Below are 22061 nucleotides of genomic sequence, written 5' to 3'. Positions count from 1 at the left end.
CAGAACACTCCCGGTCTCTCTTATGAATGTACTTCTTATAACTTTAAATTATTATAGATGAACTAACCATGAAAGGAGGTGGGTTTCTATTGTGAGGGTCTTTGGGGGCAGGGACTGTCTTCTAAATGACTCAGTAAATTTGTGTGTTTGTTGAGTTTCTATACAAATGTCTCTCAGAACTTCTTGTTTCCCTGGAGCTAACCTCCTGGTTCAATATTTTGCCCACAAAGTTCCTTTAGCTAGAATATCCACTGTGTGCTCCCATTGCACATGTCCCAGACATTGATGCTCACCTTTTATGGAGATGGAGAAGGTGGGACAGCATAGCCCTCGGCCCTTCAAGCCAGTTTTGTCTGCTTTTGAGGTTGGTGGTGGTGGTAGTTATCATCATTTTTCTCACTCACAGTGGCTCTTTGGAAGCCTTCTCTTTTCCAAATTCTTTCTAATGGCTTTGTCTGACCATTGTCCTGAGTAGCCTGTCTGTTCCCATACTGATCCCCTTTATTTAAAGCCCAGGGGTTTTAAAGGAGAACACGTCAGAGATCCTGAAATTCAATTACCAAACCCTGAGGATACAAAGACAAAAAACTTGGGTCTGAGTCCTGTTTCTGACTCAGACTGGCTGGTGACTGAGAAAGTCACCAAAGCTCTCAGTATTCTCAGGATCTTCATTTTAAGACTCTAAGTTGAATCTTTTTTGTTGTTGTTGTTCGAGTCTTCTTGCACAAAATGACTAATATGGAAATGTTTTCCACAATTGCACATGTATAACCTATATTAGAATGTCTACTGTCTTGGGGAGGGGGAGAGGAAGGGAAAGATAGAATTTGAAACTCAAAACTTTTTTTTTTAACTCAAAACTTTAAAATAAAATGTTTGTTTTTTACATGTAACTGGGGGGAAATTAAAATATTATTTTAAAAAGACTATAAGTTTCTGAGAAGGTTCTCTCCTACATCTGTTGAGTGTCCATACCAGGGAATTCCCTTTATCAGTGAAATTACAGGTTTACGCCTTAACTCTGTCCCCTCAGAAGATAGGGGCCCCCACCTGAATAATGGTACTAGAAAATCAATGTTAATTAAATAGTGTTAGACAACATTTTCCAAGCCCCCACTTATGTCCTCAACTCTGTACTAGACACTATAGAAAAATAGAAAGAAAAAAATAGCACATACACACATAAAACAAATTGAAGCTTCTTTACAAAGCAATATACAGGGGCAGCTAGGTGGCGCAGTGGATAGAGCACCGGCCCTGGAATCAGGAGTACCTGAGTTCAAATCTGGCCTCAGACACTTGACACTTACTAGCTGTGTGACCCTGGGCAAGTTGTTTAACCCCAGTTGCCTCACTAAAAAAACAAAATTAAAAACAAAACAAAACAATATACAGTAAGTACCAGTGAATACCCTGGTGAAGCTGAATTTGTAAGTGCTGAGGGGATGTAAAATAAATTGTTATGGAATATAATTAAATCAGGATGGGGGAGGGGTTGAGCCTGTTTTTCAAGATGAGGCAAGTCAACCAAGGTTTATTAAGTACTTACTATGTGCCAAACACTGTGTGTGCTGAGTATTAGGGATACTCATACAAGCACAAAGACAGTCCCTACCCTCAAGGGGACAGTCAATGCCCTTACATTCTAATGAGAGGATACAGAACATAAAAGGGAGCTGAAAAGCAGGAGGGGTGGGAAAATCTACTTGGGGTGTTTTGGGGTGAGGAGTGGGGGTTCTGGCAGAGAAGACAGGAAGAATGGGTCATGTGAGAAATGGAGATTGAAAGATAAGCAAGTTTTTTGATTTTGTTTTTTTTTTAAGTGAGGCAATTGGGGTTAAGTGACTTGCCCAGGGTCACACAGCTAGTAAGTGTTAAGTGTCCGAGGCCAGATCTGAATTCAGGTACTCCTGACTCCAGGGCCGGTGCTCTATCCACTGCGCCACCTAGCCGCCCCGATAAGCAAGTTTTTAGAATCAGATCCTTCTGGTTAGAGGGGACTTCAAAGGTCACCTCTTTTAGCTTCACTATATAGTATGAAGTTGTTCAAAAAAGACTGGAGCCATGTTGTCGAATAATGAAGAATGAGAGGACTTGGTCAATAGGACCATAGAACATCTATGGGGTTGCCGTCTGAGAGCTGGAGGGGATCTTAGAGGCCTTCTCTTACAACCCCTTCATTTCACGGATGAAGAAACTGAGGCTCAGGTGTTTAGAAGTGACTTGCCCAAGATCACACTTATTGTTCAGTCATGTCTGACTATTCATGAGCTTTAGCATGCCCTTGTATCCTCTACTATCTCTCAAAGTCTGTCCAAGTTCATGTCCATTGTTTCCATGACACTATCTTTCCATCTCATCCTCTGCCTTCCTCTTCTCCTTTTGCCTAAAGTCTTTCCCAGCATCAGTCTTTTCCATTGAGTCCTGTGTTCTCATTTTGTGGCCAGAGTATTTAAGTTTCAGTATTTGCCCATCCAGTGCATGGCCTGAATTAATTAAAATATTGACTTATTTGACCTTATTTGCTGCCCAAGGGACTTTCAAAAGTCTTCTCCAGCACCAGGCTCATGCAGCTAGTAACTCAATTGAGGCAATGTTTAAATCAAGGGCTTTCTGACTAGAACTTGTATTCTTGCCGCTGTTTCTTGGTCTTGAAAAGCCTGGCAGAGGAATATGGATGAGGTACCATAGGCATCCAAGAGCACTGTATATTCATGAGGAGTGCTTGATAAAAACAGTGTTTTATGGCATATTACTCTACTAGCTGTGTAATAGCAAGTTGGGGAAGGGAGGCCAGGGGAGAAAGAACTTTAGAATATCCAAAAAAATTGAGATCATAGTTGAATGAAGTCTTTTCTTGAGCCTCAGCCTCCCAGGGCTGTTAGTAGGCCAGGCCTAGTCTTTGCCAGAAAGTACAAAACATACTTACTTGCCAGTGTGTGTGGAAGACTGTCTTGTTTTCTTTCTTCCCTCCCAACAGGATATGCTTTTCTTTCTAAATCAAAAAGGACCTCTCACGAAAGGCATTTTCAGGATATCTGGGAATGTCAAATCCTGCAGAGAGTTGAAGGAGAAACTGAACTCGGGAGCTGAGGTGGACTTAAATGGTGAATCCATTTTTGTGACAGCATGCGTCTTGAAGGTAGGAAAAGGCTTCCCCCCTGCTTATAGCAGGCAAGGGAACACTCTAGCTGTTTTCCTTAGTTTTGAATGTTCTGTCCCATAAGCAGGGAACTTTAATAGATTCATCTTCTCTGGGAAAATAAATAAATAAAAACTTCCCTCAAAGTTGGCACCCACAGACTTTCAAAGCCTCCACCTACGGATGCCATGAGCCACTGTAGGCAGCTTCCCTAACATACTATAACAGCTCTTTCCACACCACCTACTCTTCAACATGCCTCCCCTCTCCACTATCCCCACAGCATCCCCTGACATCTAAAATAAATTTTTAAACAAATTCAAAATGACTTCACCAAAATAAACACATCCTTATCCAAAACCTCATAACTTCCCAAGAAAGGCAACATATAAAATTCCAAACTTTTTGCATTTCTTTGAAAATAAAAAAACCTACTTTAATTCAAAAATAATAAAACTGCTCAGAGACAGCATGTTCTTTCTACCATAGGTACTGGTATAGTTCTTCCTCTCATTTTTTTCACATTTACAAAATGTGAAGATAAGGTGGGAAGTAGTTGAGCCACAAGGTGGGCCTCTTCCATTTCCTATCCTAATTACAGACCCATTGAGCAGAGCAGGAAGAGACCTTAAAGATGACCTAGTCTAGTCCCTGACACTTTACAGATGAAGAAATAAAGACCCAGAGAAGGCTTTATCTTGCCCAAGGTTATCAGTCTTGTGAGATTCTCTTCCTTTCTCACTCATCACAGTCACTCATCATTAAGATCTTCTACAAGGTCATATAATAATTGGTGGTCAAATTAATTTGTCTTTTTTTCTAAATTGTCTTCCTTCTGAAATTCATGACTATCTTAGCATGCAGCAAGTAGAGTCAACAGCTACTTTCAAAAAAAAAAAAATCGGGGGCGGGGCAATGAGGGATAAGTGACTTGCCCAGGGTCACACAGCTAGTAAGTGTTTTGTGTCTGAGTCCAAATTTGAGCTCAGGTCCTCCTGAATCCAGGGCTGGTGCTTTATCCATTGTGCCACCTAGCTGCCCCCTTCCATGGAGTGTTGAGGGAAAGAAGGAACAAGTAGCCACTGTATTACCAAATAAGGGCTTGCTTTTCACAGACTTCTAGATGGCCTGGCATGTCAGCAGTTCTATGTTCCTATCCCAGAAAAATATAAGTAAAAAGTTAAAATGAGGAAATAATGGAATTATACTCAGGTAATCAGTCAGTCAGTAAGTAGTAAGGATGAAGTTCAAGAAAGGTCTAATTATATACTTGGGTCTCATAGAAAGGAGAAAAAAATAGATTTTGGTCATTGAAAAAAACATAAAACTTTAAACACACACACACACACACTCTCAATTCCATTGCCCTTCTTCCCAGGGTTGTGAGGATCTAAGTAGATAATATATATAGGAGACTGTAACCATATGATGCTTTATAAGTATTAGCCCTTAATCTAAAGCATGGTGACTCTCAGTTCTGTAGAGAAGTATGTTAGGGCATTTAGGTGGTGAAATGGATAGAGTGGTGGGCCTAGACTCAGAAAGACTGAACTTCCTGAATTCAAATCTGGCCCCAGACATTTATTAGCTACATGATCCTGAGAAAGTCACTTAACCTTGTTTACCTGAGTTTCCTCATCTGTAGATATAAGCTGGAGAAGGAAATGGCAAATGACTCCAGTAACTTTGCCGAGGAAACCCCAAATGGGGTCACAGAGAGTCAGACTTGACTGAAATGACTCAAAAACAACTTCAGGCACCTCCCAAATCATCCAGTTTACCCATGTAAACAAGGACAAAGGTAGATAAGACTCAGTTCAGTCTGTGGAGTGTGTTGGCTAGACTACATTTCAGCTGTGGAGGACTGACTTTATGGGTTGTTACAGCCCAGGGGAAGCAATTGAGCTGTAAGAATGCCTGTTCCAGGTTGCTCCAAGCCTCCCTCCCTGTTTTCCTTAGCATTTCTTTAGGCAGCCCTGTTGGCTCTTTGCCATGCCTCTCCTTGGGATATTCTTTAATATATCAGCATTGAGGAGAACACTTCATGCCATTGAAGTGAGAGAGGCTTGTTAACATGTCAACTTGGGTTTTATATGCAGTAGGAAAATCAGAGTTAAGTGCTGCATAAATAAGGGGCCTGGGGTGTGTGGGTCAGTACATTCTGTAAGAGACAAGAGCTGTCCTTTTGATTCTGAGCAGTGCCAAATTTGGGACTTTCACGCAGGTTATGAGGCTGTTCTTGGGCATCACTGCCACAGCAGAAACAATGGCGTTTCTCAAACTAGACCCTCCTATTGTACTTCCTCACTTGCTGGGGATCACTTAGGATAGGAATGGTGCTTTGGTTCGAACCCACCATTCCCAAGGACATTGCCTAATGGCTGAAGGCAAGGGCTGGACAAATTCAATGGGGTAAACCAGGAATAGAAATGAAGTCAATTGATTGACTTGACTTTAGTGGCTCAGTGCCGGGTCACCGTATTTCACAAAGCAGAAAAATCAAGAGACTGGTAAGACATTAGGAAAATGCTGCTAGTATAATAAATAATCAGGGAAAGACTCACAGTGGATGATGGATGTTTGTTCTGGTTATAGCAATGGCTAATAACCATGTTTTCACCCCCACAGTCAACTAATTAAATGCCTAATTAAAATGCCTGGGCTGATACCTTAGAAAAATCATTTTGTGGTCACTCTGTGTGGGGCCTCATTCCTTTAAATTGCCAGTAGATATTGCAGAAGAACATGGTTATAGATGGATCAAGTGATGTTTGATTAGGTTTCAGAAATATAGCTTTTGTTGGCCAAGATCAGTCAACCAACCAACCACCTACTACATGCCCAGGCACTGGGCTAGGTGCTGAGGGTACAAGTACAGAGGCTAAAACAATTCTTCCTCACGATGAGCTTACATACTACTGGAGGAGACAACAAGTACATATAAAAATAGATACAACATAAATATCAAGTTAATAGATTAAAAATATGCATGTCAGCATGCAGGGCAGCTAGGTGGCACAGTGGATAGAGTGCTGGGCCCAGAGTCAGAAAGACTCATCTTCTTGAATTCTAATCTGGCCTCAGATACTTAAAATTCTGGCTCTTTCACTTGCTACTTGGGCAAGTCTCTTAACCCTCTCAGAATTCTCATCCATAAAATGAGTTGGTTAAGTTGGATCATGTCTAAGGTCCCTTGCCACACTAAAAATATATGTAGTCATCACAAAATATACCCTTGACTCATACAGTTCTAAGAATGAGGAAATTGGCTGTTAAAAGGTGGGGGAGGGGGAAACCATTGCATTTAGAAACAGAATGCCTACATTTGAATTCTGATTCTGCTACATAGTACCTCTTTCTAAGGTTTTTGAGCCTCAGTTTCCTCATCAGTAAAATGTGCCTGAAAACATTTCAACACTCTTCCTCATTAGTTTAGACACTTCAGGCAACAAAGTAGCATGCATGTTAAGTAGCATCCATTGACAAAATGTAAGCTCCCTGTAGTCAGGAGCTGGTCACATTTTCTCTCTTTAGCCCCCAGTTCCCAACACCATGCCAACATATAGTAGGCACTAAATAAACGTGTGTGGATTATGTCCTATTGCTCTTGGAATTACTCAGAGTGAGGAAGCCCTAGGTTCTGGTCCCATCTATGACACATACTGGCTGTAGGACCCTGAGAAAGTTGCTGAAACTCAGTGACCCAAACAAATTACCAAAATGATGAGTTTCAGAAACTAACTAATGTGCTTTGTTAGAGGAAGTTTGTCCATTGTGAGAGTTCCCTACATCAAGGAAATCGTGGTTCTGGTATTTTTAAAAAAACCAGCAGACATCTTCCATTTGCATGTCCCTTCTCCCACCCACCCCCCCTTAAATAAAAAATGCAAAGCTCTCCTGAAGTGGTCCTTAAGTGCTCCCAGCAGAAATCAGTTGCATTGCCTTTGCTTAAAAAGAAACTTAAGGCATCAAACTGTTTTTGGAAGAGTATTGTGTGAGACTCCATGGCTTTGATTCACTCCCCCTTTTAGGCAAAGTTCCCATCCACCACCCTCCTCCCTCCTACCTTGGGTTCTCATCTGAACTTGAAAGTTTTTCTGGTGACCTGGGCCTTGCTTTAGGAGAGGAGGAAGTACTCAGCTGAGGCCTGGGGCTCAGGGATTCTAATGCAGGCCCTGCCCACCAGGAAGCCCTGGCTTTGATTTCAGGTCCTCTTCTCAGCTGTGATGGCAGCTGAATTTCCTAACTTGTTATTCCAGCTGAGGCAGAGTTCATTGAGATGTTACAAGTCATTATCTTTTGAGTATAAGTTGTAGCTTTAATGCTGTTTTTCTTCAAGACAGATCAGAGTATCTTTTCCACTGTGAGTCAAAGGGGGCCGGTGGGGGGGGGGGGTCATTCTCTTCCTTCAGAGTAATTTTGCCTCTTTTCTAAAGCTGCCTTTTAAAGCAGCTGATGCCCATTGGTGATTGGGAAAATCTGATAGATTTAATAGAGCAAGAATGTCCCTTCTACAATGATCAATTGGGTTCTTCCAGATAATGGAATAGAGCAAGAAAAAATGGAACTTCCTGTTGCCCATAAATTCTCATCAAAGATTAGGGGGCCAAGGGATGAAAGTAAAGGAAGTTTTCCAAGGAGTTTTTGTTTCTGCTTCTTACCCATACATCTGTCTGTTTGGGTTCACCATTGCCTTCCTATGTCTGTTTCCAAAAATAATCACCTTGTTAGAATATAAATCAGTCTGTCAGTGTTATGGGTTCATGTCATAATTTATGCCCTATTCCCTGCTTTCACCAATGAGTCTGATTAGCTTCCAGCTCCTCCTAGTTATAGATCTGACTATAATATAGCCAGCAGAAGTGCTGGTTTATCCTTGTCACTTCAGTAACTAACAATTGATTTCCCTATGCATACACAGTTAAAATGTTTATACATTTAGAGCTGGAAGAAACCTTAGAGGTTATCTAGGACAGTTCTCTCCTTTTACAGGTGAGGATGCTGAGGACCAGAGAGATTGTGATTTTAGCCAGGGTCATAGTTAGGAAGTAGCACAGGAAGGATTTAAACCCAGGTTCTCAGGCTTCAAGTATATTACCCTATCCCGGACTGCTTCCACTCCTTAGCACATATGAGACTCACAATAATGCATGTACTTCAGGTTGCCATTCCCTTAGGATTAATTTATCTGCAGTGGATTAACCCTTACCCACTCACGGAAAGACTCTTTTTGCCTTAGCCGCCCCACCCTATAATCATCAGCACACATTTTCAGGGCTGTTAACCTTCCTTGGAGATGATCTTTGGCCATGGAATAGTTTGTTAATTAAGTCCTTTTCAACAAATATTGATTGTCTACTGCATGCGAGACCCAATGCTAGCCCCTGAACCTGTAAAGTCCAAAGTAATAGTGTCTGTCCTCAAGGGACATTGGGGTCTTCATAGGGGACGGGGAGGGGAGAGAAATGACACATAGAGAGAAGTAAATAAAAGCTACTTGGGAAATAAATTCAAAGTAACTTCAGAGGGGCGGGGAGAACACAGATTCTCCGTTGACAGTATGTATCTGTGTAGGTCTTGGGCTGCCAGGTTCATCGAGTCTATATAAGAAAAAGAACTGACCCATATATAGTATTTGAAGGTTGAAAGAGCACTTTACTTGCAATTATCTTCTTTGATCCATGACCTAACCAACTGTGCTCATTGGCCTCAACCCAGGAAACAGTAATTTGGTAAGGAAGGAAATAAACCAGCCTAAAAAAGAAATGTTTGATGATGGGTTCATTTTCAGAGACCCTAATGACAAGCCCCTTTGGAAATACTTGTCATATTCTTATCCTTCCAACCCACCATCACATTTCCCAAGGACCTTCTAATGTCTCAACATCCATGTGGATACATAGGCCAGAAAACCAGCAAGCCAACTTTATGAATGATGAATAAGCCAGTTAGCACATGTAGGATGCTGAGAGTGATCTACACTGTGGGAGGGAAAGGAGAACCCTGGGGGAAAGAGATACAAATTCCAATCAGAAAGAGTGAGTGAGTCACTGCCATATCCAGCCAGATTTCACTACAGGAAAAAATCCAAACTAGGAAGGGCTGTTATTTACAGAAAGAAGAGATTTCAATACCAAGGAGTGAAAGCACTACAAAAGAAAGTGGTAGATATTGTGGACACATGATGGCCACTTCCATCCTTAGCTCCTATGGCTTCCTTCCTTTCTTAGGTTGCCAGGGAACTTGGACCCCCTCCCCAGCCCCCAGTTCCCCAGACCTGACAAACAAGAAAAGAAGTCCTTTGTGTTGGCCCAGTCAGCAGTTGGAGAGAATACCAAAAAGATGTTATGGGTACCATAAACTAGTTGTGTCAAACTAAAATTGAAATGAAGGTCACTGAACCATGCATATTGAACCTTGCAGGCTTCATACTGACTTAGAAAACTACATATTAACATTATCTATATTTTATCATATTTTTATTTATGTTAAATATTTAACAAGTACATATTCATATGATTTGTGCTGCACTTGGGAAAGTTGTGGGCAGCTTCACAAGCTGGGTGTTTGATAGTTCTGCTATAAACCATCCATTCTTCCTACTAGGCCATGAATGCAGTAAAGCCCCAGTGATTTTTCTTGAGATCATCATTACTAGGAAAAAAAGTATCAGGTTACTTAATCACCCAGGGATGGAAGCAAAGCAAGGTGTGCAAAGTATTCTATGACACCCTTGACAGTGGTAGTCTGGTTTATAGTCTACCAAAGCAATGCAACAGCTACTCTTCAGGCTAGTACTGGAGAGTTTTAAGTGTCATACATTAATAGGTCTGAATAAGTGTTTTTCCTCACCACCTTGACTTTAAGAAGTGTTGTAAATTTTCCAGGCCACCCCTTAGTAAGCCAGCACTTCCATTGTCCTCATTTGTGCCCAAGTGCCTTGAAGTACATTGAGGTCCAGTCATGGATCTGTCCAACTCTAAGCATGTAAATTTCCCTCCATTTTCTCTGGTTTTGACCAATGTGTCTGTTCAGGCTCCAGGAGTTGTGAGAGACAAGATTGTAGCATTCTAGAGGACATTCAATAGAAATTTACATGTGTGCATGTGAGTGTATTTAATGCTTCCCCCTTCCAAACCAATATTCTGTGCTTTTTTTTTTTTAAAGAGAATTGAGCTAATAGAGTCTCTAAGCTGTTCACTCCAGAGAGGAGTTCATTCAAACCCAGGAGTAGGCTTCAGATTGTTTTTATTTAGCACCTTTCTCTCTAAGACTTGTCCCAAGTTGTCCTATTGTGCTCACAGCATCCAGGCAAAGGAGCAAAACTTGAAGTGGTTTAATATCCAGTGTTTAATAATAAAAGCAATAAGGGGCAGGGAAGGAGGTACAGTGTGTGTTTGGCTTCTGTTGGGGAAAATAAGGAAGTAGTATAAATAATTAGGCTTACAACCAGACAGGCCTGGTACATAAGTCTGGTAAGATATGATCAGCTAAATTTTAGTAGGATTTCCTGCAAACCTGTAGTCCTTCCTCTCCTCCAAATGATAATCCAAGTCCTCCTTCTACCTATTTTCCATCTGGGAAAAACCAAAACAACCATGTATACTCCTATTTGTTTCCATCAGTCATGGTGAAGACCAGAAATCTGACTGTCTCTCTTGTGTTTAGGGTGACTGAGGGAGAGAGGGAAATAGAAGAGGAAGTATGTGTACTGAGCTCTCTGCAAAGTACCTTCTCTAAAAATTTGATTGTTTATGTTCTCTGTCATAGACATGATGCCTAAAAATAATTCTTTTTTTCTCTGATGAAGGATTTTCTTAGAAACATTCCAGGAAGTATTTTGTCATCTGATCTCTTTGACCAGTGGGTTTGCATCATGGATCAAGGGAATGATGAAGAGAAGATAAACACTGTTCAGAGGTACTTGGGTCACTACTTGAAAATGCACATAGATAAAGGAGACTCTATAAATGGGAAAGGATTGCCATTTATGGGCTTGTCTGCTGAAAGAGAGGGAGAATTTCCTTCTTCCAATGCTTAGGAAGCCATTTAAAATAGTTTGAAAGATGCTGCTATCATGTTTGTTGATCTGGGACACAGGACCTTGGCAAACCTGTGTGTATCTGAATCAGAAACAGACATGACGTATTACTAAAATCCATAAGGCTATTAATGATGTAGAAGAAGCTCTCTGATATTGATAAAGCATATATCTAACCAATCAGATGGAAGCAACCTCATAAGCTGCCAAGCTTTGTCTTTGCTGGCTCCAGAGGTCAAGGGAATTGTGAATTTCAGGATTATTAACCCCCACAGTTCCCCATCCACACCCATCCAAGGTGAAAATCCTGGCTAGACTAGTCTGCTCATGTCAGCTACTGTAGGTAGTTATACTTAGGAAGAGGTCTTTCTGAAAGCACATTTTCCAAAGGATGTTTTTCCCCCCCAGTGGTATGAAAACTACTCATCACTAGTGTGCTTGCATCATTTTTTGTGCTGTTTAATACATCTGCTCAATACAATTTTTTTTCTCATTTTCAAAATTTAACTATTTGAACATATCATTTATAGAAACTTGTATATTTGTATAGAACAAATACAATGCTTTAGAACTGAAGTCAGTGTCATGAAAGGGGAAAGACAGAATTGGGGACAGGGGTGGGGGAAGACTGAAAATGGGGGGAATAATGAAAATCACCAGTTAGTAAACTTTTATTAAGCACCTGGTATGTGTCAGGCAGGGCAGCTAGGTGGTGAGATAGACTACCAGGTCTGGAGTCAGGAAGATTAAACTGCCTGAGTTCTAATTTACCAGCTGTGTGACCCTGGGCAAGTCACTTAATCCTGTTAACCTTAGTTCGTTATTTGTAAAATGAGCTGGAGAAGAAAATGGCAAAAATCACCCCAAATGGAGTCGCAAAAAGTCAGAAACAACTGAACAAAAATGTGCCAGGACCCGTTCTAGGTACTGGGAATCAAAAAATAAAAAAAAACTCTCAAGAATCTTACAAAGCTGAAAATATTTGGAGTGCTCACCATCTCAGGGTGGGGAACAGGAAGGAAAGGAAAGAGGGATAGAACTTGCAACTCAATGTTTTTTAAAAAATATTTTAAATGGTTTTAATAGTTTTTTTGTTTTGTTTTGTTTTGTTTTTTTGGTGAGGCAATTGGGGTTAGGTGACTTGCCCAGGGTCACACAGCTAGTAAGTGTTAAGTGTCTGAGGCCGGATTTGAACTCAGGTACTCCTGACTCCAGGCCTGGTACTCTATCCACTGCACCACCTAGTTGCCCCGGTTTTAATGTTGTTGCTGGAAAAAATAAAATATTATTTTAAAAAAGAAAAACAAAATACTTTCAGTTGGGAAGTGGGAGGGACAGTAAGGAAGCTAGTGTCACTGGATCCTATCGTGTAGGGGCAGAAGACTAAAAACATAGACCAAGGTATGTTATAGAGAAGATGGTACATTAAAGGAGCCCGTCCCTTCCACAATCCAGGCATATAAATGTATTTAAGTTCATTGATCAAGTTTGGCCACAAAGGTACCAGCATTCCTTTAGAAATGAAGATATGTCATCAAGGATTTCTACACTCTCTCCTTGGCCCAGTGGTAGTTACCAATTATGAAAGCTGGCACAAATAAACAGGTTGATCATGATCCAATCCCATTTACATGTTACATGTTAATATGGGTTCAGAATTCTTCCTAGGAAGTTGGATCACAATTTCCTACCTGAGATAGGAAGACTCAATTAAAGGCCCTGGGTCACAGCAGAGAAACAACCTCACATGAGAAAGTGCAGCAAGGAAGGGAAGAGATTTTTGTTAAAGAAGGTTGTCGAGGTTGGAGGAACTGAAGAATGAATTCCTTGGATGGTCCTAGGAATATTAACTGGCAAAGGTTGGCTCTCACTTATAGACAGCATTCCATGGTTGTTCCCTTGGAAAGGAAGTAGCACATTAAGTTGAATTGTTGTTGAATTTAATCACTAAGCTTTTGGGAATTTTTTGCTTCACTATATTCTGGAATGTTAGAGCTGGTGGTGGTGGTGGTGGTGGTGGTGGTGGTGGTGGTGGGTGGGTGTGTGTGTGTGTGTGTGTGTGTGTGTGTAAGAAATCTGTGAATAAAATTTGACATATTGTACTGGTTTCAGAAAAATATTCCAGGCAGTGTATTTTTACGACATCGACATTTCTGCATTCTTTCTCACTTTCATTGGGTTGTGAACATAGCATTTGAAAAATGCACTGTTCTCTTTTCCTTTTTTTTTTTTTTTAACAAGTTCATAAACCAAATGATTTGCTTTAAGAACACCTTTTTCCTCCTTCAATTTTTAGGCTAATAGAGCAGCTTCCTAGAGCCAATGTCGTTCTCCTGCGATATCTGTTTGCAATGTTGCACAGCATCGAGCAACAATCTGCATCCTGTCAAATGACAGCTTTTAATTTGGCTGTGTGCATTGCTCCCAGCATTCTTTGGCCACCATCTTCTGCCAGTCCGGAGCTGGAGAATGAATTCACTAAGAAGGTATCTTGAGCTTAATTCTTCTCTAAGGACCCTTCCCCAAATGTTTTACATCTGAGTGCCAATTTTTAAAGATTTGGGTGAAAGAGAGAGTGAGTGTGTGAGTGTGTGTGTGTGCGCGCGCACGCGCAGAGAGAGAGAGAGAGAGAGAGAGAGAGAGAGAGAACAACCCTCCTGTTGAAGACTGGAATGAAAAAACTCCAGATTAAATTCTATTTGAATAAATGACCACTTTTAAGTGGCAGATAGGTAGGAGGTAGGTAGGTAAGTGGGTAGAGAGACAGACAGACACATAAACAGATTGATAGATATATCAATAGATATAGTCACTGTATGTTGCGGGGGGCACTTTAAAGTGGTCATTTATCCAGATAGAATTTAATCTGGAGTTTTTTCATCGCAGCCTTCAACAGGAGGATTGAAAAGAAGTTGAATCATGGGAGCAGTGTGGTAATTTTTCCCCTTCTAGCTCACGGGGTAGAATAGCACCTGAACTGTGGAGAGAAAAGACCCCTATGTTGCCTTTTGACATTCATCACTGTGCTTGGTGCTGGAGATGCTAGGAGAAAAACAATGAAGTCCTTTTCCTTAGGGATCTTATTTTCTCTTAGGGAAGACATGTATACATAAGTATATGCAAAATACAGATATGTGGTTATCTGGAGGAGGGGGCAGAGGAATTAGCAGCTGGGTGAATCAGGAAGGGCCTTGAGTAGGACATGAGCCTTGAGCTAAGCTTTCAAATAGTTTTTTTTAACAAACTCAGGTGCCATTTCTAGATGTTCTCCTAGCTCTATGTAAGCTGAGAAATAGTTCAGGGGCATACATGCATACACACACACACACACACACACACACACACACACACACACACACACACACACCCCCTCTGTGGCCAGGCAGTGAGAAAGATTTCCTTCAACTGTCTTCACTCCTTCAGTCAAAGATTGATAACCCATTCTCCTGGGTACTGAGGTGAATTAAACTGATTTTTTATCTGCTCTGTATTTTACAAACTAAATGAAAGGAATTCATTCCTATCTTCCTAAAAATACATGAATGTCATCTTAATTTGATAGTTGTAGACACTAAGGCACTAAGATTAGATCTTATTGAAAGTCTATAAATTCATAATTTTAAGTAAGGATTAACAATACAATGTAGTCATGAAATCTCTTGTCTGTTCCATACTCAAGCTACTTCTGATAAATTTTTGGATTTTCTGTCCCCTTTTGTAGTTTTGTGAGATGGGGAAGGTATATGTCAAAAAAGAGGCATAAACTATGAAAAATGTCATCTCCTTTGTTGCTTTTTCTGTTACAGGTCTCTCTACTTGTACAGTTTATAATTGAGAATTGCCACAGGATATTTGGTGAGGAAATCACTTCACTCTTGAGGGATATTTCAATCAGCTGTGACAGAGACAGTGCCCCAGGTATCATGGATGATTGGATTGGGGGTTTTCCCCCCTTAAAATATACCTTATATATGTCAGTTGTCCTACCATCATGAAGAAATGGGAGCTTCAGAAAGCGTAGGAATCCTGAGACTTTCAAAGGGGCCAAAGACTGGATTGAATGGCAGGGGGAAAGTAGGATGGATTAGGGGAAGCTGAGACTACCAACATTTTCATGAGATCCTTAATTCATTCACCAGATGTGTATGAAAACCTGCTATGTTCCCAGCAAGGTAGTGTTCAGGAGTAGACAAGGAAAGTCAAGCCCTTTCTTAGAGGAGCTAATAATGACAGGAGCTGATTGTCCTTTCTTTTGGCAAAGCAGACATAGGTAGGCACTATGATATGTCAGGAAAAGCACTGAATTATGGGTCTGTGGGCCTAGCTTCTCATGAGTCTGTCTTATGACGCTCATTTTCTCTGTGACCTTGGATGATTCATTCATTCTCTCTGCACCTTAGTTTCATCTGTAAAATGAAATGTCTTGGGGCAGCTAGGTGGCACAGTGGATAGAGCATCGGCCTTGGATTCAGGAGGACCTCAGTTCAAATCCAGCCTCAGACACTTAACACTTACTAGCTGTGTGACCCTGGGCAAGTCACTTAACCCCAAATGCCTCACAAAAAACAAAACAAAACAAAGTGAAATGTCTTAATTAGATTATCTCCAAGGTCCTTCTTTAGGTAAAACTACAGGATAGTTTTCTCTATCAATTACCATCTCCCTATAAAGCTTGACTGGCCATACTGACCTGTTAGCATCTCCTTCAAAAGGCTGGGATAATATAAGCAATGCCTGAGCACTTCAGGCATGAGCCACCTTATGTTTTTATTTTTTCTTTGCTTTTTATGAGTCATCTTTATTACACTGAGAATATCTCGTTAGAGGGAAACCCATTTAGTCAAGAACTCAGCTAGGCAGAAGACAAGGAAAAGTGTGTATGCCAAAATAACTAATGTCCTAGTTGTTTAACTAAAATTGGAAAGATTGTAAGTTATTCCTTTTCTTCTGAAGAAAAATTTAAAAATGCTTCAGGAAATCAAAATCAAATAAGAAGATGTTTTTAAGGGTGTTTTTCAGATTTGTAAAAGGATAGCAGCATTATGAGTAAGATTTAACCCAATTTTAATTCTTTGACAGGTATGTCTGCCTTTCAAATGAATGACTCTTCCTATGACAGCTTAGAAAATGAGCTGAATGATGATGTAGATGCTCCTTGCAGTGACCTGGTAAAGAAGCTAGGTCAGGACAGCCGGAGCATGGACTCTGTTTTAACATTGAGTGACTGTGATTTGGACCAGCCTGAATCTGAAGGCATTTTAACTCTGAGTGATTTAAACCTGGACCAGCCTAAAAATGAAGAAATTCAACTGAAGCATCGTTCCAAATCTAAGCCATTGAGCATTCCATTGGCATCGTGCAGTAAGGTTTCATCAGAAGATTGCTCCAAGAACATGTCGGTTGGCACGAGCACGCTTGGTTACTTGTCCACGGCTGCAGTAGATGCTCTGAAAAACTGGAGGAGACACAGGCGCTGTTCTGAGCCCAGCATAGACTACCTGGATACCAAGCTCACTTACCTCAGGGAGTTCTATCAGAAGAGGCTCCGCAAATCCAGCTGTGATGCTATTCTCTCCCACCAAGATGAAGATGGTCCCAAACAGTGCCAGTCCTCCCATGGAGGGGACCAAAAGCTTTGTTCAGTCACTCAGACTGAAGTGGAGAAGAAAAATAATACTAACCAAAACGTTAAGAAAAAAGGCTTCTTTAGTCATGAAGGTACTCCAGTGAGACTTCCCTTCAAATCCAAACCTGTGGCCATATCTGTGGCGTCCTGTACTAATATTTCATTGCAGGATCATTCTAAGAGCCAAACCCTTGGCCCTGATCACTCTGGATACTCCCCTTCAAACACAACACTTGGACTCAAAAATTTTCGAAGACACAGGCGCTGCTCGGAGCCCAACATAGACTACCTGGACTGCAAGCTCAGCTATCCCAGTGGGGTGTCTTCAAAGAATGACTACAAGACAAGCTGTGATGTTGGTCTCTCTCTTGGAGAGGAGGATTATCTCAAGCGCCACCAGTCTTTGCAAGTAGAAGGTCAAAAACTAATTAATCAGAGTTTGATTATGGGAATCGAGGTGGGTAAGAGTAATGCCTCAAATCAAAATGTAGAAAAGATGTTGCCTGTTACTCCACCACGATTAAATATTTGCTCAAGAACTAGCTATTCTAGTTTGTCATCACCAGGCACGTCACCATCTGGTTCTTCAGTGAGCTCTCAAGACAGTGCTTTTTCCCAGATTTCTGAAAACTCCGTCTTTATTCCCTCAGAAACCTCTTCTCCAATTGATTGCACTTTTTCAACTCTGAGGAAACCGGGCGAGCTTTCTTCTGACTTCTGCAGCCCTTTTTCTGGGATATTCAACCCTTCCCCTGGATCAGCCAGCAGCCACCCACTTTGTATTAAAAAAGATAGTGTTGAGTGGTCTCAAATGCAGCCCTTACCTCTTCAGCCTAGCACATGGTTAAGGAATGGAGTGGCCACTCTGAAGAACTGGTCCCTCAAAAAGAAGACAAAGGCATCGAGACAAGAGAGAAAGAAGGCAAATTCCATAAAAGGAGCCTTGGAACAGCCAGCCTGTTCTTCTGAAGTCTCAGAAGCCAGTGTGCTCCAAGAGAGTCAGGTAGATGCACCCCCTAGAAACTCCAACCTAGTCAGTCCTGTCCAAACAGATAAGGCTGATGCCTGCAAGGACTGTGAGGACCATGGGAGCCCTCTAAGCTCTTCACTGAATGATGAACCTAAACTCTTTATGAATCCTACCAAGGAAGGGGAGGATGACAGCCAGTGTTCTCCTGCTACTTGGCCCCCTGAGAATCCCACACTCAGCTGCGCTTTGACTCTAGGGAGTGAACTAAACCCAGCCCCCAGTACTGGGTGTCCTGAGACTGAAGTAGCTTGGACTGATGACCTAGGACATACAACCAAAGACATTTAACCAAAGTAAGACTGACATCCACCAGAATGGCTGGTTCAGTAACTTAACAGACAATAGGTGCAGATTCCTTTATTTAGATGCATGTTGTAGGTTGCCTAAGGACAACCAGAGTTTACTTTTAGCATAATAAAATGATTTTCTTTGAGAGGCATTAAAGTCCTTTGTAGAGGAGGGAGGGGGAATGTCTTTTCCTCTGTATTCTAAATTGGGTCACTGGGATGTTTGGGTACCTCTTCCCTTTTGTAATCAGTAACGAGATGGGTCCCTATTTATGTACATTCTGAGATGTTCCTGTCATCCAGAAGGAAGAGGCAGACTCTGCTGAGGAACTTCTTATGTCAATATCTTGTGACCAGCAGCCCAAGGCTAAGGTCAAGGAACAACCAATTAAGCCAAGGGGGAACCAGGAGCCAGAAATCATTCCCGTTCCATAAGGTGTTTGTATTGAAGGTGCAGGAATGATTGGAATTGAAGAAAATCCAGGGGAGCAATGGCCATCCAGGCACTTTGAGTACAGTAACAGTGAAGGTCTCTGGTCATTGTCCTTGACTGTGGGGTCACAGCTAGAAGGAACTCTGTATCTAGTCCAATCTCCTCTTTTTAGAGATAAGAGACCCAGAGAGGTTCAAGTGAGACCTTCCCATGTTATAGAAATAATAAATGGCAGAGCCAAGTTTTGAAGCCACACCCTCCCTTTGAAAGGGAAAAAAATGTATATAAATGACCTCCCCACCCCCACCAAAGTACAATGTAAAGATATTTACTGTGAAAGGTGTTTTGTTTTTTTTTAATACTTCCTTCTGAGTAAGATGTTTTTCTTATTTTTACTATTGCTGCTCTCACCCTCTTGGTCACTTTCATTGTTCTCTTATGGAAAGTATGATTCCAGGCTGCACTCAGGTTTTTTGCAAGTTAGATTTGGAAGAAGAGAGTATCTTGATAATTCACAAAGACCCCAAAAGACAGGGCTGAAGGAGAAAGGTTGGGACAGATCAGCAATTCCCATGGGTTCTTCATAGATGAGGATATATCAGTGAGAGCACCAGGCCTTGTAGACATCTCTTCCCCAGCAGAGCACTTTGCTTCAATCCCACAGCATGTATCCCATCCTAGTTTGCACTAGGGGGTGGGTCCTTATGGACTTGTCTTCTTGCTGTAACTGAATTGTTGGTTCCTGAAGAACGGATGGGGTATGCACTGTAACCCCCACAGGGCTCCAGGCAAGATTAGTACCTTGCCCGTAGTGGGCACCTGATCAACATTTGTTTCATCAAATGGATATCTTGTCCTTTGGAATTCAACAGTGATAGCACTCATGGTATCTGACTGAACCAGTACCTGAGACCTATGTATGGCTGTGCTCCTGCCCATCCTTGCACACATGGTCTTAATCATTTGTTCCTTTTGACTCTGGTTTATCTCTTCCAAACCTTTGCTCAAAAAGAGCTTTCCCATCCCTATTACTGCTTCTGGGGGTATATGGGAACCCTGAAAGCAAAGATGAGGAGGTTAGAGGGAATAGAACAAACACCTACATAGGTGGCAGAAAGGAAGGCACACCCTTCTTTCTGATTAACAAGAATTTTTCTGCATCCTGATCACCTCAAATTTATGCAAAATGAAAGTTTGAGTCTTGGTTCTTTTTGACCTGCCTCACCACTTAATCTTTGAGCACTTGGCTTCCCCTAGAATAGTCACTTGTGATTCTCCTCAGCTGGCAGCCCCATTACCTAGTTTTGCCATCCAACAGGAACATTTACTCACAAAACGTCTCTCACCCCCTGAAACTCACAGAGTCTAAAATGGAGCTGCCTCCATAATTTTCCCCAGGGTTCAACCCTTTAGCCTTATGATGTGCCCTTAACATTGATAGGCTCTCTGGTCAGGCACATCTCAATACTTACCCATGAAAAATTGCACTGAACTCTTTTTGTCACTTTGTCCTACCACCAAATGAGCTAGCTGTTTGCCCAGGAACTAGTCATTTCCCATGATCACCCTCCATCCCAATTAAGGGAAAACTCTGAAGGTAAGCACCTCTTGCTCTGCTATTTACTATCAGACATTTTCTCTTACCCTGATTGCATTTTTCAAGGGCAGAACAGAGTTTTCTCCAAGGCAACAAAAATCCTTTAGTATTAACTGTAAGTGCTACTTCCTTCTGTTCATTGCACTTCAATTCAGCAAACCTGCACCTAATGTATGCTATGACTGAGGATACAAAGACTCAACAGCTCATTCCCTCAAAACCCCTGCTTTTCTGCTTTAAGGATGTGGCCCTGGCCCTGTCCCTGCCCAGAAGACCATGATTCTCTGCCCATTAATAAACATAATCTCCAAAGTTGACTTGGTCAAATTTGGAAAGATCCCCATTCTTTAAAGACTGGCCATTTCAATCAAAGATTGAAGGCCAGTTTTGCCCTAAGACCACTTATATTTGAAGCCTCATAAATGTCTCTGTGTGTGTCTCTTGTGGTATGGTTATAATGTCTGTGAAATTACCAGAGGCTTCCATTGCCATAAGGAAGTGCTGCTGTCAAAGTCATGGATGGGAATGTGGTGATTGTGGCTTGTAATATCCTCTTCGAAAGAAATTGCTCTCTGCTTATGAAAATGCTGGTCCCACCGTTCCAATCTTTTCCATCTATTTCATAATGGAAAACAAATCCAACAATCTTGTTTTAAAGTATAGAAGGAAATACTGTTTGCTAGATGCCAAGTCTTGTCAGTAACCATTCCTACCAGGTAGAAATCATCTGCTGTGCTCCCTTAGCTGTTCTCTTGGTGTTTAAATGTGAATAGTTGTTAATATGGCTGTAAAGTGTCCTATTGTATGATTCTCGGGCAGAACACACGTCATTTTATTATACTGTTATCTTATAATATATTAAACAGGCTTTATCTAAGATGCTTTGAGTTTGTATAATATATCTTGATAAATTTTACTACCATATGTTATGGAATAAATGTGTATTTTTGTACTTGCAGAAACTGCTGCTAACTTTTAAAGTTGTCTGGTTGTAAAGGCACTGATGATAGATATGTATGAAGTCCATGCTGTATATTAAAATAAAAACAACATTCTGCAAAGTCAAAGACAGACAGCCAGTCAGTGAACAAGCATTTAAGTGCTTACTTAAATACATTCTAAGTATTCATTGATTAAAAAAAAAAAACAGCACAAGGCAAGGTGCTAAGCACTGGGCATACAGAGAAAAGGGAAAACAGTGTTCCTGTCCCGCCCCCCCCCCACTACCCCCAGGAGCTCACATCCTAAGGGCAACATGCAAACAACTATGTACAAGTAAGAAATATACAGGGTAAATTGGAGGTCATCTCAGAAGGAAGGCAGTAGCATTAGTAGGGATTGGGAAAGGCTTCTTGCAGAAAGTGGGATTTTAGCTGAAACTTCAAGGAAGCCAGAGAAGACAAGAGGTGTGGAGGAAGGGGGGAGAGAGCATTCCTGGAATGGGGAATAGCCAGTGAAAATGCAAGTTGGAAGGTAGTGCAAGGAATAGCTAAGGAGCCAATGATACCACCTGACCATGTACAAAATGGGGAGTGAAGTGTAAGAACACTGGAAAGTTGGGAAGTGACCAAATTATAAAGGGCCTTAAAAACCAGGCAAAGAATTTTATATTTGATCTTGGAGGTCATAGGTAGCCACTGGAGTTTATTAAATGTGGGATGGAGGGTTGACATACTCAAGCCTGTGTTTCTCAAAGATAGCTTTGTTAGCTAGAGGGGAGAGAGGCTTGAAGTAGGGAGACTAACTCAAAGGCTTTTGCACTAGTCCAGGAGTGAAATGAGGACCTTCACCAGCATGGTAGCAGTCGGAGGAGAGAAAAAATCGTAGCAAAGAAATATTTTGAAGACAAATGAGACAAGACTTGGCAATGACCACTGGGAAATAACCCTGCTTTTTTGTAGTTTT

The 22061-nt window shown here is 41.3% G+C and overlaps 1 protein-coding gene across 1 annotated transcript in view; it reads left to right on the top strand.

Moving 5' to 3' along the window:
- Positions 1-21210, top strand: part of ARHGAP20 (Rho GTPase activating protein 20) — a 166382-nt gene extending 145172 nt beyond the window's left edge. Inside the window, exons 11-15 of the mRNA XM_043996602.1 lie at positions 2981-3142; positions 10953-11062; positions 13480-13669; positions 14990-15101; positions 16263-21210. Coding sequence (XP_043852537.1) covers positions 2981-3142; positions 10953-11062; positions 13480-13669; positions 14990-15101; positions 16263-18127 — 2439 coding nt within the window. The 3' untranslated portion in view covers positions 18128-21210. The remainder of the gene's footprint in view (positions 1-2980; positions 3143-10952; positions 11063-13479; positions 13670-14989; positions 15102-16262) is intronic.
- The last annotated feature ends 851 nt before the right edge of the window (positions 21211-22061 follow it).

Source organism: Dromiciops gliroides, chromosome 3 (assembly GCF_019393635.1).
Source record: "Dromiciops gliroides isolate mDroGli1 chromosome 3, mDroGli1.pri, whole genome shotgun sequence".
Taxonomy (NCBI): domain Eukaryota; kingdom Metazoa; phylum Chordata; class Mammalia; order Microbiotheria; family Microbiotheriidae; genus Dromiciops; species Dromiciops gliroides.
The sequence above is the reverse complement of the archived record's forward strand: the minus strand, read 5'-3'. Positions and strand labels throughout refer to the sequence as shown.